Source organism: Micromys minutus (assembly GCF_963924665.1).
Source record: "Micromys minutus genome assembly, chromosome: 15".
In the NCBI taxonomy this organism is placed as follows: domain Eukaryota; kingdom Metazoa; phylum Chordata; class Mammalia; order Rodentia; family Muridae; genus Micromys; species Micromys minutus.
In genome coordinates this window covers 35,578,293-35,598,525 of record NC_137984.1, presented here as the reverse complement: position 1 = coordinate 35,598,525, position 20,233 = coordinate 35,578,293, and the positions used below count along the sequence as shown (strand labels likewise).

The window sequence follows — 20,233 nt, the reverse complement described above, 5'->3', positions numbered from 1 at the left end:
ACATTAACTCAAACATAATTTACTTACTGTGCTCACGTTGACCTTAATGACTGGAATAAGGGATCTCCATGAAGATGTGGGGTCTTGAGATTCTGTTTTTACTTTAACTCTGATGAGATAAATAAGACTGACATGAAAACTTAAATACTTAATACAAAATTAAACTGACTCACATCATTTATCACTAACACCAGCTGCATTTTCCAAATACATCTACAGAATATTTAAGCAAACAAAACAATGATCATATGAAGACATGATAGTATCCCTAAAAGTATCTCTTAGCATGTACTTTTTCATTCAAATTTATTTTTGAAGCTCCAGTGGAAAACTATCTTCTAGAATACACTCTAGAGTAGAACATGACATCATTACTGTACTGTGGCACCCATTCCATCGCCCCACTTTATAACACAACTAAGTTATTATATCAACCACGGGACATATGCCATCAAGATGTAAGTCAGGATGGCCCTCATCACCTCTGGCCCCTGGGAACCACAATTCCCCCCTGTATCTCTGAGTTTAAGACTTGTGGTAGAGGGAACCTGTGTTGTTGTTTTCTTTTCTCTACTTAATTTTAAAGAGTATTTTATTAGTTCTTTGGGGAGTTTTTCTCTCTCTCTCTCTTTTTTTTTTTTAAAGAAAGGGCCTCACTATTAGCTGACCTAAAACTCACACTTGTCTATATGTCTAGTTGAGTAAGAAGCTGAAAGGGTTTCATTATCAACCAACCAAACCTTCCACAGATCCCAGGGACTAAACACCAACCAATGAGCACACATGGAGAGACCCATGACTCCAACTGCATATGTAGCAGAAGATAGCATTCTCTGGCATCAATGGGAGGAAAGACCTTTGGTCCAGTGAAGGCTCATTTTCCCAATGTAGGGAAATGCCAAGGTGCTGAGGTAAGAGAGGGTGGTTGGGAGACGGAGCACCTTCATGGAGGCAATGGGAAGGGGAGTGAGGATGGGAGTGGAGGGAAAGGGGATAACATTTGAAATGTAAATACAGAGACTATCCAATAAAAAGGAGGGAAAACTTAAACTCAACATGTAAACAAGATTATGTTATAGTTGCCTTTCTAGCACTGGCTTGTTTTATCATATACATTTTGCTGCAAATAAAGAGATTTCATTTTCTTAAAAAAATCAGAATAAATATTTCATACAATAGAACAACTTTCAGATTTTAAAACTATAAATAAAAGGAGAGTGTCTCTAAAACAAAACAAGTTAAAATTTAAATGAGCTGCATTTAAAAATAATAATTTGACAAAACAAAACCTCTTGAATAAAGTTTTTAATCTAAGAGACTTTCATTTCACTAGATAGGGCACATGAATCACTTACTTACTAATAACTTTCTACTAAATTATTATGCACTGAACATTGTCCTGACTGTGTATGCTATTTTAAGTGCCTTCTTACAGTTCATCTGTCTTTCTACAATAAACTTTCTGTTATGTGTTCTTTTTCTGACTCTCACACTTTAACAATACACATATAAACAAAGTGATAGTGATACACATTTTTATAGCAAAGAATGCCTTCTATTTTCCTTAAATAGAAAGATTTTAACATTTATTTCCACATGAACAGATCGCAGGCCTGGGAATTAGCCAGTGGTAGAGTGTTCACTTAAGATGACCAAGGCCCTGGGTAATCCCCAGCACCACAAAGGGGGTGGGGCACAGAGAGAAAGACAGAGAGAAAAAAGAATGACATTGGAACAAGAGGCCACAGATGATTTTCATAAACACAATATTTACCTGTGTACTTCAAATACATAAAAATAATATATACTTTTGTACATATATTAAAAGGATAAAGGGCAAATTAGTAACTGTCTGAATATGGAGAAAAGTTATACAAAGGAAAGAAAAGAGATGTAGCTTTTTATATAAACTAATCTTGCATTACTTTAGTTTTTAAAAGATTATATAGCTATATAAAACAAAGAGATTAGATTATGTTTAGGTGAACAATGTTAATTATATTCTACTAAAAAGAGTTTAGATATCAGAACTATATAAGACTTAAGTATGACACTGAACCTTTCAATTTTGGACTGAGTTCTTGTTCTTCCATTTTCCCGGGTTTTATCATCGTCTTTCTTTGGTGGAATTATAGTTGGTTCTAAACCAAACAACTCTTGAAGGCGTCCATAAAGATCAGACCGATTGTAGACATGAAATTCAAAATCATTAACTGTGATATATAATCTGGTTTCTGCTTTTGGATCTAAAATAAGTTACAAAAAAAAATATGTTATCAAAAAAAAGCAAGAATTTTAATCACAAACCTACTTATAAGAGAAAGGACATTAGTTCCTATAGAGAAAGTTTCAAGCCATAGGCATGTCAACCATATTAGGAGAAACTTACCAAAGATTTTTTTTGTTCTAAAATAAAATGTTACATTTTTCATAACATCTTTTGTAACCTAGTCTATTATTTACTTCCATCTAAAACATTATATAGCATACTCTTTAAAATTGGATAATCAGTTAAAAGAAACTTTCATTTTTTTAAATGAGTGAAAAAACATATTAACTTTGACCTTAGTAGTAGATGAAGCTATAATTTAAACAAGAGGTATCTATCTTTCATGAAGACATCAAAATGAAATATTGAAAACTGTAAGCAAATATAAAATTTTAGCTAACAAAAATGTACCACCATTCAATTTTTTAAAAGAAAACTAAAAAAAAAAAAAAAAAAAAAACAATCATAAGCATTTATTTTTAACATAGCAATCCTGTTAATTTAATCTTGAGGTATTGTCATTATTTTCTAGGACAATTTGGGGGGGGGGGGGATAAATTCAGTCCTTAGAAAATAAAAAGAAAATCAATGGTAGAAAAAATAAGGAAAATATTTATTAACCCCAAGTACTTGATGGCCATGAACTGTAACTTCCTGTTATTTAAGTAATTCTTTGATGTGGATTCTCTGCTGTTTCTCCAGGTTTATCACAACTAAGAGCTAAGACATCACTATTACATCAACCATTCCATCATTCTTCCTTACTGTGTATCAAATTCTTAGAAGCAGATGATAAACAGGTAATGTTTTATTAGTATACATTAAGTACTACAATTCTTGAAACCAGTAAGTTAAATTACCCATTTTAAACAAGTAAATCAAATTCAACCATGCATCAGGTTTAAACCTGTCCTTAGCCATCAACAACGGTACCCAGAACTCCAAGGTCAAAGAGCAAATGGCAGCACTCATGAACCTGACTCCTCTGAAACAAGGTGTAACCAACACCTCATTTTCCTACCCAAAACCAATTCACAATGCTCCTCCTCAACAGAAAGCCTGTCTTTTCCACAGCTACGGCTCAAAAGCTTTGACTGCTCTTTCTACTGCTCTGGCTCAAGTCACATCACTTTCACTTTTTTAAGCCTCTACTGTTGTATTTTTCCTCATGCTTGTGTTCAAGATCATCTCATCCTCTCTTCTCTAATTTCCTAATGACCGCCTAGCTCACTCAGAAATACATAAGTCCTTCATAACCTACACTCTCACCTGTAATTCTCCTTTCTACCCTAACTCCAAGTAAACAGGCCCAGGGGTGTTGGCAATGAGAGAGAAACAGAAGAACCACAGGAAGTCCTCCCAAGACAATGACAGTGATAGTCATGCATTCTCTTACTTGTCAATTTGTTCTCTTTAACTCTCCTCTGCCCACTGAGGATCTCCTGATTTCCCAGGAGCAAGTTCACCAAAAAGTATTCCACATTCAGCTGGCCTTGCTTCTATACTATTTTTCTCATCAAAGGAAAACACATTGCTGAGAAAAATTAGTCAGAAAAATTACTTGCTGATTATCTGAATCTTCCCAACAAGAATGTAGGAAGCTCAGTGAACAATGGGACCATTTTACTGAATAATTGCTAGTGCCTAGAAAAATGCTATACAGAAGAGATCATTTATACAAAAATAAATATATGTAAAAAGCAGAGTATCTTCCTAATAAGTCATATTTCTAGGAAAGCAGAAATCCATAATAAGGTCTTAAACTGTTTAAATATTTATTAAGTACAAACATAATATAAAGTAGAATATTTTTATAATTCACAAAAAGCAGTACAAGTAGAAACTATACAATTTTTCAAGTCATAAACAACTCAAAACTCACTAAACCATCTGTCTTCAAACTCAATTAACCTAGCAGTTTAGTAATGATCCTTTAGTCCAAATGTCCTGAGCAATACATTTATGCTAAAAAGGCAATGAGGAGTCACAGAGCCTGGACCTGTGCCTAACAGATCAACAGTGACGAATAAACAAATGAGAACCAACTGCCCTCAACTTCATCTCTACTGTGCAGAAGATTCTGTCCTCTCAATAAAACTGATTTGATAACATACCTGCATCAAGGTATTATAGATGCCAAGGTATAAAGATAAATGGATTAATTTCTAAATATATTTGACAACCCTCTTAAATACTAAGTACACAATACCAAACATTACAAGGTCCCCTAATTCCTTCTTCCACTTCCTGGTTTTTACACTGTTCATTATTACCTCTCGTACTAGAAAAAATGCTTGCTCATTATATTCACTATAATATCCCTGTACCTACTATTGTGACAGGAATATAGTCAATTCACAGTTGAGTCACTGTACAAAAATAATAATGGGTCTAAATTTTAAATAAGACTGAATAAAATTTAGGCCATATTGAACGACTATTAGCCTAGAGATCATATTTTCTTTCCAAAACTCAGTTCTGAGAAGTGTTAAATAGCATGTTTTTAAAGTTTGTAAAAGCACATTTTACCTGTTTTTTCTTTAAAGAAACATTTAGCTAAGTTCACGTCCTACATTTTTCTGTGCCCTAGTGTTTCTATTTGTTTTGCCTGCACTGACAATATTTCAGCCAGAGTTCTACTGGTAAATCAAATGTCTAAGCCTGGCTGATTGATGTCCATACTTATAACCTGTAGTTCTTCAGGGTTTCTGTCATTACTTTCTATCAGTGTCACCAGCCTGCTGTAATGCTCTGAAGTGGAAGTGTTTGAATATGCCATGTGATGCAGACTCCTGTGGTGTTTTACTAAGACAGACTCACATAGTATTTTGTAAAGACAGATTCACATTGTGTTTTGCTGAGGCAAAACCCATGAGAGGGCATGCGATGTTTGGACAAAGTATAAATAGGACTCAACAGGCCGTGACAGCAACACTTCATTGGTCTTCCAGGTTGTCTTTGCTGATCTTTGCTTTGTTGAAAGAGACACAGCAGAAAACTCCTGGCATCCTGGCTGGTCTTGGTCACTCACTCTAACATACAGATTTGGCCAAGGCCTGGCAGGTTTTGTTGGATCGTGTCACTCAGGCTGATTTGTGTTTGGAATCCAGATACTACTAAACTGGACTGCTGGTATTCTGAAAAATGGAGATTAGAATCACCCTAATGAACTACTTTTAAGCAGGTCCATATTCCCTTATCCTATTTACCATCTTTTTTCCACTACCTTTCAAGGGTGGGTAAGAGGAGGAGGGTGGTTGAAGCATTTGAGAACCCTTATTAAAAGTAGGTTTAAAAAAAAAAAAATCTAAGCATAAAATTTCCAGAAGTACTCTATACAGTAAAATTCATTTCTCTATCCTTCATCTCTACCCCAATACGTACATAGATACAAGTGTCCTAAAAGCATATCCATAGAGAAACAATGAATAGTTTACTTATTAAGGAGACAGATACACAAAGATATATATCCCACACAGGTGCACTAACATAGAGACTTACAAGTATGCAAAGACAAGCACCCACAGGTACACACTCTGGGTCATACATGTATGCCTACAACTACTAAAACAATGACAAATGTCTTTCTATAGACATTTATCTAACTACCTATTGCAAAGAATAATTTTATAACCTACAGAATACTTTACACCAAATTCTATGGCTAAAAAACATTGAATATGTTTCCCCCTCTCCTTTCCTTCCTCCCTCCTTTCTTTCTTTTCTTTCTTTCTTTCTAGGAATATCTTCAAGAACCAACAAATTTGAGTGGATTAAGGGCCAACATTATTCCAATCAACATCTACAGCAAAAATATTTGTTGACTTGAACCCACTCTTTTCTTCCAATCAAATAATTCTAATGAAAATCTTGGCCCTACCAAGATACTGTCTTTATCTCCTTGGAAGTCTGCACAGCTTCCACTGTTTTCAGGTCCATGCTCCAGCCAGACTTCTAAGTTTCCCATCAAGGAGTGCAAACCATCTACACTGAATGGATAACTGTCAAGACATATGTATCTGCCCTTAAATCAGCAAGAAAGAATACCCCAGTTGTAAAGTCCTTCTAGAGAATACAAATATAGTTACTATTATAATTTGTCATAAATGATTACACAATCTCCTGAGTGCTTAGATTTTATCAATCCTGTATTCCAGCATATCACTACTCTATGTACTTTAACCTGAAACCATAATCCCAAATCATGAAAGAATAATACATACAGATTCAACAGTCCATTCTACATTGCTATTTCACATCATCTTACTTTTGACAGGTATAATTATGAGCACATTACTAAGAACATTAACTTCCAAGTTACAGAATTCCCTTAAAAGGTACGTGGAACATATAATAAGTTCATAGCTAGCATTAACTCAGTAGTGAAAAATGGAATTCTTTCTCTAAGACCCAATAAATGTAAGAATATACACCCTCATGTCATTTCAAAATTGTAATTCTTTGTCCAAGCAATAAACCAAGAGAAATAAATAAGGCACCTATAGAAAAGGAAGACATCAAACTTTGCTAGGAACACTGTTTTCTGGACAGAAAATCCTTAATATTCTACTAGAAACTTTTAAAATTGAAAAAGTGAACTCAGCAAAGCTACAAGATTAAAAATGATCAACATACAAAAATCATTAACATTTTCCCACATAAATAGCAAGTTTTCAATAGAAGAATCTCAACAACAGTTACCAAGAATAAAAATAAAAAGTATTTAAGATGAAATTAAGCAAAGAAGCTAAAGTCCTAGATACTTAAAACTGTAAAACATGAAGGAAAGAAACTGAGTATTAGGAGAAAACATATGCATAGACTAGAATAGTTAAAATTTTACTAATGAAAGTCATCTACAAAGTCAATGTAATAACCTCAAAATTCCAAATTTTCATAGTTGTGGGGTTTGAAAGAATGGCCTCCACTAGGCTTATAAATTTGAATTTATGAGCCTAGCTTATCAGGGAGTAGCACTATTTCAAAGAATTAGGAAATGAATCTTGTTGGAGGAAGTTTGTCACTGGTTTTGAAGTTTCAAAAAACCTATTCCAAGACCAGAGTCTCTCTCTCTTCATGCTGCCTGAAGATCTGAATGTAAAACTCTCAGCTCCTTCTCCAGCACTATGTCCACTGGCCTGCCATCATACGCCCTGGCATGATGACAATGGACTAGACCTCTGACACTGTAAGCAAGCCCCAATTAAATGCTCTCCATTGTAAGTGTTGTTGAGGTCACTGAGTCTCTTCACAGCAATAAAACACTAATCAAGACAGCAGCTAAAGGGAAAATAATCCTAAAGTTCATATCCAACTACAGAAGAACCAAAACTGCCAAGGAAATCATGAGCACAAAAATACAGCTCTAAAACTTGGTCCCCGAATCATGAAAGATGGGTCATGTATTCAATATTAAACTATGCACAAAGTGGCTGCCACAAAAATAGCACACTACTGATGCAAAAAAGAAAAAGACAACAGAGCACAAGAGAATCTAGAAATGAACTTGGGAAAACAAGTCTCTCTACATGGTGTTGATAACTATAAGTCCATGTCAGTATCCCATCTCAAAACCATATACAAAAATCAACTTAAAATGGCTTAAAGACTTGTGAAGCCCCGATTCATAAAACTACCAGAAAAAAAAAAAATAACGAAAGAATAATAACTAAATATCACCTTGGTCCTTTACTGATATTTAGGTTTGACCAAAAAACAGAAGCAAAAAAAGACCAGTGAGATTATGTCAAAATAAAAATATATTCATAGCAAAGGAAATAATTAACAGAAAATACAAACTATTCATTTGGGAACAAATATTTTCAAAACATACAACTAATAAAAAGTTCTCTGATAAAGATGTGTACTGGCTGATTTTCTGTCAATTTGACACAAGCTGGAGTTATCACAGAGAAAGAAGCCTCAGTTGAGGAAATGCCTCCATGAGATCCAACTGTAAGGCATTTTCTCAACTAGTGATCAAGGCGGGAGGGCCCAGCCCATTGTGGTGCCATCCCTGGGCTGGTAGACCTGGGTTCTATAAAAAAGCAAGCTGAGCAAGCCAGGGGAAGCAAGCCAGTAAGCAACATCCCTCTGTGGCCTCTGCACCAGTTCCTGCTTCCTGACCTGCCTAGGTTCCAGTCCTGACTTCCTTTGGTGATGACAGAGATATGGAAGCGTAAGCTGAAGAAACCCTTTCTTTCCCAACTTGCTTCCTGGTCATGTTTGTTCAGGAATAGAAACCCTGACTAAGACAAGATGATACACAAAATATTTAAGGAACTCAAACTATTCCACAGGAGAACAACTGGTTAAGAAATAAACAAGAGACCTATTTTTTTTCATAAGAAGCCATATGAATTGTAACATACAAGTAATTAACACCACTAATCATATGATGTGTGGTGAAACATACTAATAGTCCAGTTACTAGAGAGGCTGAAGCACAAGGATCTCTTGAGTCCAGAAATTCAAGACCAAGGTGGGTAACATAGCAAGTATGAATAAAGAGAAGCTGAAGAATGTGGATGCCTTAGAAAGATTAAAGTGGTAGAAAGCCATTTTATTCACAATATTGTTAGGTCTACATGTTCAACAAATGTTAGAAATATAAAGATAAATAATATGACTAAATAATATGGTAAAATGAAAAATTAACTTAAACAAGACATAAAATCAGATCTTTGTCAATGCCAAGTTATTTAAAACTATAATGTAAAACATTTAAATACATATAAAGGAAAATTCGGTTTACATGATTAAATACCTTTCATACATGTAAAAATGAGAACTCACCATGTTGTTTCTGCTTTGGGTTATACATTTTCCACCACCGAAAAATGATAAATCCATCTTGAATCCTGAGGGAAGACAGATTACAACAATAAGAAAATAATTTACCTACTCACTTTTTAAAAACCAGGTCGGCTTCAAACTTCGTTTTGACTTTAAGCTTTTTGGAGACCATCCTGTCTCCACCTCCAAGTGTTGGGATTAAGGGCATGCTTACCACACCCAGCTCTACTAACTCATTCTCGTTTCATCCCCTTTCAGTTAAAAAAGAGACTGCCAACATCCAAATTATAAAGAAATACTGACCTAATTGATAAAAATTGTATAGACTATCATATATAACATATAAAATACTCAACCAACTCCTCTAATTAGATAAAACATAACGTTAGAATATATTTACAGTAAAATAGGGTGCTAAGAGAAAAAAATTTATATTTTAAGAAACATTTTTAAAGTATAAAGATTATTATTTTAAAAGGCAAATCTTAAAGAGGATACTAATAAACTCAAAGAAAACTTTCAAAGATACTCTTTCATATCTAACACTGACCTATGACTTAATGCCTTAAAAGAATTCACTTCACTCAGCTTTATAACTACTACCTTTACTTTAATTCAGAAGTAACTAGAGACTAGCACAGCAGTTGTTTCCAAGTTTAAATGAGGAATAAACAAAGCCAAATCATAGCACTTATCAATTAATCCATCATTTTTCTAACTCTCAACTTAAAAAAAAAAACAAAAATAAAGTAAGCTTTTCTTCAAAGCTTACAGCAAACACTTTAATCATGTTATTGTTTCCTAATATATTCAGATTAGTTATATATTCCCACAGCAAAATTACAGTTGCTAACACATGCTCAATACTTGTATATGCTTACCTTGAGTAAGGAGCTAACTGATAAGAACTACCAATATTCCTAGCATTTATTTCATGTAACAACCATTGAAATGGTCAGGTAACTCAATGGTTCAACTTTTCAGCTACAAATCAAATAAAATTATTCATTTCTATAAACTGCTAGCTAAGAAACTTTTTGCTGATCTAAATAAACTTAACCAAATTAACACACTGGTAAAAATAATTTTTAATCATTACTAAAAAAACAACTTTTAATTTATGGCCTATTTAAACACATAAGTCATATTAAATAAAATAATTTTTATAATATTTCACATTTGTTGGGTCTCTTTTCACTCTTCATTACCTAATAGACATGTCTTCTGTGATGTAATATATTTCACGAACCATGACTTTTCCAGAAAGAACAGAGAAAGAGAAGGAACCTGTTACAGAAAAACACAATGGTAATTAACTAACAGCAATTCTTTTAATGCATGATAGAGGATTAAGAACTTAGATGAATCTTAGCCTTTAATAAATAATTAATCTTTTCCCATTCTCTTCTCCATATACTTGCAATTCTTATAAATTGCTCATCTTTCTTTCACCAATGAAAACAAAAGGATCAAAGCACTATGGACTGAACTATTAAGTAACCATACTATGTAAATGTTTCATATGAGTAAATCCTTTAATCATAAACAGCTACTACACACACCCAAACAGTATCTCATTCATGATATTTCTCCATTAACCTGTCTGCATCCTTTTCCCTCATTAACAGAAGATAATTTATGTTTCAGAGATTTTCTTGTGCTCATATGAGGACAGCTGGAGGGGCTCTATCCAGCCACCTCAACTCCCATCCTGCCTAATAACCATTAGGCTTCCCAAGGAACCTGGCTTCCTAATGCAAATTCCCACTCACTTGCAAATTTTCTCCTGACAGTAAGAAACTAACCACAACTAGCCACAAAATGCAATACATAAAATTATACAAACTTACAGATTTTTAAAGAATCAACCTTAAAAAGGGGGGGGGGCTATACTGATTATTCAAATTCAAGGCAGATTCTAAGGAAACTCTAAGTATTTTAAGGATCTCAAATATTTTTAATAAGTATATTTTATTTTTAAAAAGCAAAAAAGCTACTATAGAAACACTTTAAGCAGTAAGAATAGGATAAAAATAACCAAATGGCAGTTTATGTCTATCTAAGGAATGTCACAGGAAAGGCTAGATAGATTGATTACTTCAAATGCATAAACCAAAAATCATGTCCTAAAGTTACTATTTGTTTACAAGCTATAAATTTATAATATCTTATAATTACATGGAAGAAACAGTGTTATGCATACTTACCAATATGGATATAGCCATGTTTATACAATCTGTTAAGAACCAGTGTTAAAATAAGACCAACATTCCGAGAATTATAGTATGTGAGATAAATAATCCATCCACAAGACAAAATGGTAGCTGTTGAGAGAGAAAACAAGTCAGCAAGAAAAAGATTTACTTCCATATAGTGACCTGTACTCTGGCAATACTTGCAATCTTAAAATCATGGATTGCTTCTTATATAACTTTGTTTTTCCTAGTTACTTGCCAAATAATAAACAATAATAGTTAAAAAATTTTAAATGTACGTTCTAATCAGATTAAAGTGCAATGTTTCAAGAACTTGAAGGCATTGCTCCATACCTCCACCTTCATTTTTGGTTAAAAAAACTAAAAAAGGGAGTTCCTCTGGCAGGTGTTTGTCTTTCTGTGTAAACTGATGCGTCACTCTCCAGCCTTCAACGTTCTCTCTGTGCTCTGTCTACCGTTTACTCCTTCTGCTCTGCCCATGATTCCCAAATTGGTTCATCCAATGGTATTCCATAAACCGTGTGTGTTTGGTTCATACTCCCTTCCTATTTCACTGGATCACTCTCTGAATATTCTCACTCATCCATCGTGTCTTCCAGCCCTGGAATTTACTTTTCATTTGCTCTACTTTCTCTAAGTTTCTTATTTTTGATTTACTGGCATTTTCATTTCCAAATTTTCAAACTGATTTATTTTCAGCACTTTTAAAGTCTCTACTAAACACCTCTCTTATCTCTCTGGATTGACATCTGTATTTCAATCACTTGTGCCCTTTGAATTTGTTCAGTTTATTCATGGCATCTTTCCTTTCACTGAACATTCTTTATTATTATTTTCGACTTCCTTGAGATTTCATCTAATTTGCTCTTATTGGAGTCTCTCTCTTACTGTGTAATTAGGAATTTTCAAATGCATAGTGCAACCTTGCTCTTTTTTTTTTTTTTTTTTTTTTTTAATGTTTTTGCAGTTCTGTGTTGGGATATAAACATCTGAGATTAGGTCATTTTTAATCACCCACAATTTTTTTCAATGCAAGTATTTGCAATCTTCAAGTGGAACTAAGTTGCAATATGGTTAAGGTGTCATTTTACCCACTGGACTTGACTCAACTCTGAGAGGAAAGCACTATATGACTGCAAGACAAGACTATGAACAGAATAATCTTAACAGTTGCCCCCACCCCTAATAATTTTTAAATGATTACAAAAACACAGTGTGCAACAAGGTGGTAGTTACTAACAGTGATGGAAAAAGCAAAGTAAAACTAGTGATTTGTATTAGAGCAACAGACAGAAAACAAACAGAAGGACGTAACAGTAAAGGTAAAGGGAGGAGATAAGCCAGATCCATATGGTAAAATGAAGAGAGAAGTGTAAAGAAATGCAATCAAATAACTTAAAAGCAACCCAGTGCCTGGGAAACCGAGGCAGGAAGACCCACAGACCCTGGTCAATCTGTGTTCTCAAGAAAAACAAGAATTAAGAGGAAGAAAGAGAACAGGGCAAAACTGGTCCATTAAACTGAACTAGGCGTTATATAAGAAACACATAAACAAGAGGAATATCTAAGAAAGGAGAAAGTAATGTGTAGGTTAAAATGTGACCTACCAACATCGATGAGAAATCTTAACTTGTTCAAACTTTTGCTGCAGAGTTTTTAGAACAGTAAGCAAGTCCTAACAGAACACTGTATTTCTTAAACTAGCACAAGCCACCACAGCTCTGTCAGCTTTGTTACCGAAACGCTACAATTTCACCACAAAAACTGTGTTTAGAAAAATTCTCTTTTTATTACTACTGTTTTGTTTTCTTTTCTTTCCTAAAAGAACAGGAAAAAATCAGGAGCTGTACATGACAGGAAAGGAACAAATCTGAAATAAGGAAAAATTCTGCAACTGAAATTAAACTCAGGTCATTTCCAATGCTGCTTTTATGAATTTGTATTTCACACTAATGTCTGAGTTCTATTTTAGTATTCACTAATATTCAGTGTTTGTAGGAAATGGAGAAAGCCTGAGAGACTGAAGTCTTGAGTAAATGTGCATTTTTGACATGAGCACAGTCATGTTGAGGACTATATGTCTCAGCCCCATGCGATGGCAAAGTCTTGCACAGGTGAAGCTCAGAGGGATTCAATGCTTTCCTCAGGGGTTCGAGTACAGATAACTAAGCAGGCACATAACAAGCCAGCAGCTGCAGCTCTCCTCTTCAGAATACTCACAGCCTGAGACTGCTCTAAAGAGACCTCTCACTGACACTGACCAGCCCTCTGCCATGCTGTCCTTAATAAGTACACTGAGGGTTTGGGTTATGTAGGTACCACTTCATCAGACTATGCACACCTGACTCCTTCATCTGTATGTGTTGTCTTCATTTCCTCACCTGAGTTCATCAGGATTCTTGGACCCAAGAGTGCAGGGCACTGCGAATATTAATTTTAATTTTTGGCTTTCATTAATAATTTACAGTAGTTTGTCAAATAGAAAATACAGAACTCAAAGTCTAAACTGTAATTCAATCCTACCTACAAATTATGAAACATCATTACTTTTTGGTATATGTGTCACCTCTACTCATATTCCTGCCTTTTCGCATATGGCATCAAGTCATGAAGAGGCAAAAGCATGCACTTAGGGAAAAGAGCTATATAATCCATGTACTCTATTTATCCATAGGCCACTGTGATCCAGCATATTAAAATGGAAAAACTTAAAGCCTATCTTCATAAAACTGTTGCATGCTGAAACAACACACGCAAACTTCCTATTGTATTGAATATAGCAAAGATGTGAAGAGTACCAGGAAGTCCCCTTTTCCTTTCTACCCTTCCTATTTTCCCTTCTACACTTCGAGTTTCCATCCAACTTTAACAGCAGGATTTCCACTTGTGTGCAGTAATTGCCTCTCTCACTAGTATAGTTTTTCTATCTTTTCTCCTTATGATCAGTTGGGCATTCATTTCCTCACTTCCTGCCTCCCCGTCCCTTCCCTAACATTTAATTATGCCCTGTTTGAACTATGTATATACGTAGAAAACTTCTAGACCACTATACAAAACAAGGTATAAATAGCATAAGCCACTGCCACTTCCCCCCAACTGGGAAACAGAGAAATGAAAACAAAGTATTAAATACATGTTGTTTGACTATAAACTATATTTACCATGGACATTTATTACATTTATAATAAAAATGTTTGTGTATGTGTTGGAGTATAGATGGAGAAGGTAATTTAAAACAGGCAAAATAAGGTAAACACAATGTTTTTTCTCCTCCACCTCTCTTAAGACAGATAACTAGGCCTAAGGGGAAAAAATACAGAGCAGTTCCCAGAGCAAATGTTCAAATGACATACATAAATCTCCTTTCCTAAAGATAAGTGAATGCTACTACAGTGTTCCAGGTTTAGCCAAGCACTGCTAAAATCTGGCAGTTGTTAATACATGCAGAAAACATAGCAAGATATTTTTCTGAATATATGCTACTTACCAACAAGAAGCCACACAACATTGGAATTGTGTTCTGTAAGAAAGTCTTCTAATTGAGTGATACTGGGGACAATGCTGTCATTCTTCCTTTGATCCATTACGGAGGTTTTTCCAGAACATCTAAAGGCCTAAAGGTGTTTAACAAACTTAAAATCAAAGATTCATAAAACTGCAACAAAAATCCTGTAAAGGGATAAAAGGTGAATTAACAAGGCATATTATGTTGCCTTCTATTTCTTTCACTGGGAATGAATGTAAACAACCAATGAAATGTGTACATATTTCTATCTAAATATAAGGTCATGGTTCACACCAGTAATGCCTTCATTTTATCATTCAGGGCAGGCAAATCTCTGGGAATTCAAGGCAAGTCTGTTCTACAGAGAGTTCCAGGGTAGGCAGAATTACATAGAGATGCCCTTGTCTCAAAAAAAAAAAAAAAAAAAAAAAAAAAAAAAAAAGTAGTTAAGCATCTACAAAATTACTCATCTAGATTTTCTCCAAAAGTTGCCACTTAATATTATATGTGTATATTAAATTAATCTTCATACTTTCCATTGTCTCTGTATTCCCCACTATTAGACAAGATCTGCTAGTCAAGTGCCCTCTAGGTAGCTTGTGAATAGTTAAATGATCTCTCACCTTCAGGTGTTCAGAATAAATTATAATAAAATGTCAAACTATGAATAGACATGGCCAGTTGTGTATGTAAATATGTATACAGATATATATCCACAGGATGGTTTGAATAAGATGGTCCCATAGGCGTGGGCACTTGGTGATGATACCCTGGGCTTTCTTCTGCCAAGGCAAAAGTTAAGCACTTGACTTAATTATCAATCAGGTATTAGCAGTCCAAAATACAGATCGATGACTTGGGGGTCACGGATGGACTGAGTCACAAGTGAAGCATAAAGTTAACTTTTTCCTATCTGGGCTTTAATAAAAAAATTAGTTTTTGTTTTTCTTGGTTTTTTTTAATCTTAGGCAAAAGTACTTACACACGGTTTTTTGTTTGATTTTGTTTAGTTTTTTAATCTTCAATGTTGTTTATCTTTCCTCTTCTGAAGGTCCTTCTACCATGCTTCATCTTAACAAGTCTGAAAAGAGCAGCATATAGACCAATTAGAAAAGGCATCCTAACTGTGTTGGTAGAGTAACCTTTTCAAATTAAATTATTTAAACACACCAGGAAACTCTTCAGTAGTGGTCCAATATTTCATCCCCTTTTAACAAGAACTCCTAGACCTCAAATAAGACTAAACTAATTTCTAAACCACTTTATATGTAAAAGGAACACAGTAGTCAAGATGCTAATGCTGACTTTAATTCCACCTGTAAGGCACACTTAAAATGCAGCCTTCAAACAGTTTTTCTACCGACACGGAGCCTCTGCTGGAAAGAAGTGTGCCTTTGTTTCCTTCTACTCTGGGCACCTGGCACATTTTATCACAGGGCACTCGCCTTGTAAACTCATGAGGCATTTGGGCAACGGGGTGGCATGTTGATTGAGGGGCCATAAAGTGGGAAAGCCAGGTTTGAAACAGTTCTGTTCCAAGGTTCTCAGCTACAAAGTGGGGAAAGACTTCACCTAATAGTAGTTACAAAACTGTATTGAGTGCATATCAAAACAGCACCTACCCAGTCACTGTCAAGTCAAATATTCTGATTAATTCATCCACTTTTATACTTGTCAGACTAAATCTGCTTCATTGCCGTGCACGAGAAGAAAGCAGCAACAGGAAATCACCTGAAACCTACTTTCTCGGTTCCAGAACCCATTCACCGCTCAGAGGAAATTTACAAGAATTCGTTCCCTTTAACAGACAGCCCACAGTCAGCGCCGGAACCAATGGGGCGACGAAGGGAGACAGCTGATATCCCCCGGATGGAAGATGACCGGTCAGGACCTTGCTCTGGCCGGAGAGATGTCCACTCAGGTGTGCCCTCCTGGACGAGGGCCGAGCCATCCCGCGGCGCCCGGCCCTGCCCACCCCGCCAGGTCCGCGCGCTCCTGCCCGCAACCCCGGCACCCGGCTGTCAGGGCCTGCTAGGCCTCCACCTTAACCTCCGACCTCCGACCTGCGCGACCCCAGGTCCGCGACCCCCCGCAAACCTTCCAGACTCACCCGGAAAGGCTCTGCCCACCTCAGCGCCTCCCAGCCATCACCGCGCGCGCAGTCTCTCGAGCTCCTCTCACCTGACAGCGCGGCAGCCCCGAGTCGGGACCTCCGCTGATGCTTACACCCTCAGCCTGCAGCAGGTCCAGCTCGGGCTCGGGTGGGCCGCCTCGGACGCCCATGGGGCGGAGGAGCAGAACCCGAGCAGGAGCGGAGGACAGCGGCGCGGCAGCTGCGTCAACCGGCTGCGTACCACGTCAGGGCGCCAGCGCCTCAGGGTACGCCGCTCTGGCCCCGCCCCAGAACCGAGTTGGCCCCGCCCCTGATTGGCAATGGGCAGGGGAGGAGAAGCGCAGCCAGGGCGGGAGCGGGGCGTGGGCGAAGGGCGGGGTCCTGGGTCTAGGGAAGCCCTGGGCAGAGGGGCGGGGCTGAGGCCCTGGGGATGAGACCTAGGTCAAGGGGCAAGGCCTGAACTTCAGGACCAAATTAAAGACTAAAGTTGGAACCTGAGCCCAGAGGCGAATTCTGCTTGATAAGATAAAAGGCCTGAGCGGAGGGGCGGGGCCATGTCCACAGGGCGGAGCCTAGTCTGAGAGCCGCTGGTCCCTATTGATTGGAAAACTACCTTGTTCCAGAATCCAAGTAGGGAGGTGAACATTGCCCCTGTGGTGTAGACAGTATAATCCACATAGGAAAAAGAAGCCAGAAAAAGGAAGAGTCCGGTAGCTCTGAGATGAGTTCTCACAGAAGATGTGTGTGTGAAACACTGACGGAGTAAATCAAATATTTTATTCTAATAATGAACATGGTTTGTGCTCACCGCTCTAAGTACCATTTAGCACGGTTAACAACTTAAATGTATACGATAGATACTTGACCTGTGTGCTTTTTTATGTGCAAATTGCGTAAAGCAAAGCATTCTACTGTCTTGACTGCGTGAAAGATTTCAGATTGCTTGGAGCAGAGTGGAATGTGCTTATAAGGCATCTGGAAATGGAAACAGAAAGATCAAAATGTTAAGAATGACTTATGTACTCCCTTATCTTGCTTGAGGTCTATAAAGAATATTCTTATCCGCCCTTTTCTCCAATTGCAAATTGGAAACCTAAGGCTCAGGAAATTGAAATACCTTGTCAGTTTAGAGAGCTAGGATTTGAACCCAAGCACCATGGCTTCCAGTTCATTCTCAGTATCTAAGCCTCTGACTCTAAAAGTTCAGGGCACTCAACATTTCCACAAGAGGGTGAAAGCATCTACTTGAAAACAGATGTGAAGCCATAAAGACTAATAAATAAACAAACTAACTAACTAACGTCTTAGCATAAGTTCTTTGAACTAGAAGTGACTGAAATATAATTCAGTTTTCCCAAACCAAAACTAAACCGAAACTAAATTGCTCCCAAGATAGGAGGAAGATCTTAGGATAGCAAGGAGTGAAGTGTAATTCACTGCAGACTTCCTCTCCTGTAAATACAGAAATGAGGAATCTGGTCTCTCCTTTCTTCTCATCCCCATGACTAAGAGCCACCCTGAGCTACAAGTGTAAAAGAGGTGACATCATCAAGATGAATTATTCATTGTAGAGCCTTTCTGTTCGAACAGCCTACAACCCTGTGAATACGATTAAACTGAGAGTTCATATGGCTCACGAAATTTACATAGCAACCTTCCCCCTGCTCTGACTTTTCACCGGCACGTGAAAAATGCAGGTGGTGTCAAAAAAAAAAAAAAAGAAGAAGAAGAAGAAGAAGAAGAAGCTGCCTCCAGCAAATACAATGTAAGCTTCTCTAGCTGAATATAGCTAAGGCATGCATAGCATGCCAGCATTGGAGGCTGAGGCAGGAGAATCCTGGGTTTGAGACCAATGGAGCTGCATCAAAAGACCATACCTGAAAAAGTGAGAAACAACCGAAAGAATCTCATGACAAAAACCAGTTGACGATGTTTTGTGTTATGACACTTCACTTTGACATCACAGCCGGTTCACAGGAAGTGGTGATGGTCATACAGAGAAGTCTCAGCTTGTCCACTCCGTCCGACGGTTCTGTCTCATGTAAGTGCAGTACAATATGAAAGCATATAGCACGATGCATGTGCAGCTCTGTGCCACTTTGTCACATCTAAGTTAATGTGACTGTCACTCCCCATCACTCAGACATTCCCTTCCTGCTATTCTTTAAGCTCATACCCCACTCTTCTCTAGGACTGTCCCTAATGCCTGGTGTGCTGAATAGTTTTAGGTTAACTTGACACACACTGAGAGGAGGAAACCTTACTTATAAAAATCTCTATGTAAAATCTGACTGTAGGCAAGTCTATAGGACATTTTCTTAATAGTGATTGATGGGAGAGAGACTAGCCCTTGCAGGTGGTGCCATCCCTGGGCAGATGGTCCTGGGCTCTTTAAGAAAGCAGGCTGAACATGCCAGGGATAGCAAGCCAGTGAGCAGCACCCCCTCCATGGCCTCTGCATCAGCTCATGCCTCCAGGTTCCTGCCCTGCTTGAGGTCCTGCTACAACAGCTTTAGATGCCATGCGATGTTTGACTAAAATGTGAGTGAAATAAACCCTCTCCTCCCTGTTACCTTTAGTCATGGTGTTTCATTAAAGCAAGAGAAAACCTGACTAAGACACCTGGCAACTACTATCTGGGTCCTTGTGACTATACAGGAAAATTTGACCACCACTGTGTCCATCAAAAAGGAAAAGACCAAGACCGTAAGATAAGCACTTACATCTCAGCACTAGGAAGGTAGAAATAGCAACAAGGCAGAGAATCTCTGGGGCTTGATAGTTGGCAAATTGGTGAGCTCCAGGTTCAGCTCAAAAGTCAAGGGGGAGAGCTTCTCCTACAGAAGAGTTTGTTCCTCTCTGAATTTAATCCATTCACAGTCTTTTACATATTTAAATTAAAACATAACTTTTAATTTACTTATAAATGTGAATACTAAACTGTAAATCTCATAAATTCAGCTTAATATCTCATTATTTCTGCTCATCAGAATCAAAATGTGTTAAGGAGCAAGCAAGGTGCTCAACTGCCTTTTCTATAAAATTGGCACAAGAAAAAATAATTTCAATTAATAAATGTATGCTACAGCTAAACTTCTGCCACTGTTTCAAACATTGGACATGATGTCAATGAACTATTGCTTAAGCTTTCCAGCAATAGATTCTCTGCAGCAGTTCTTATGGTATGCCGTTAGTAATATTACATCCTAAATCAAAATGTTAATACCTTCATTAAAAGAAAATATTACAGTGTGTTTATTTATCTCTATACAAAAGGACAGAATTCTCTAGTGCAACTTTTCTTTAAAAGTAATCACATTTGACTTCCATAAACG

General features: G+C 37.0%; 1 protein-coding gene across 1 annotated transcript in view; it reads right to left on the bottom strand.

The window, feature by feature from the left end:
* BLTP1 (bridge-like lipid transfer protein family member 1) overlaps window positions 1-17,034 on the bottom strand; it is a 194,936-nt gene extending 177,902 nt beyond the window's left edge. Inside the window, exons 1-8 of the mRNA XM_080929338.1 lie at window positions 16,967-17,034; window positions 15,768-15,866; window positions 14,768-14,894; window positions 11,272-11,388; window positions 10,273-10,351; window positions 9,065-9,129; window positions 2,060-2,246; window positions 28-109 (exon numbers count right to left, since the gene is read on the bottom strand). Coding sequence (XP_080785464.1) covers window positions 28-109; window positions 2,060-2,246; window positions 9,065-9,129; window positions 10,273-10,351; window positions 11,272-11,388; window positions 14,768-14,864 — 627 coding nt within the window. The 5' untranslated portion in view covers window positions 14,865-14,894; window positions 15,768-15,866; window positions 16,967-17,034. The remainder of the gene's footprint in view (window positions 1-27; window positions 110-2,059; window positions 2,247-9,064; window positions 9,130-10,272; window positions 10,352-11,271; window positions 11,389-14,767; window positions 14,895-15,767; window positions 15,867-16,966) is intronic.
* Window positions 17,035-20,233: the final 3,199 nt, after the last annotated feature.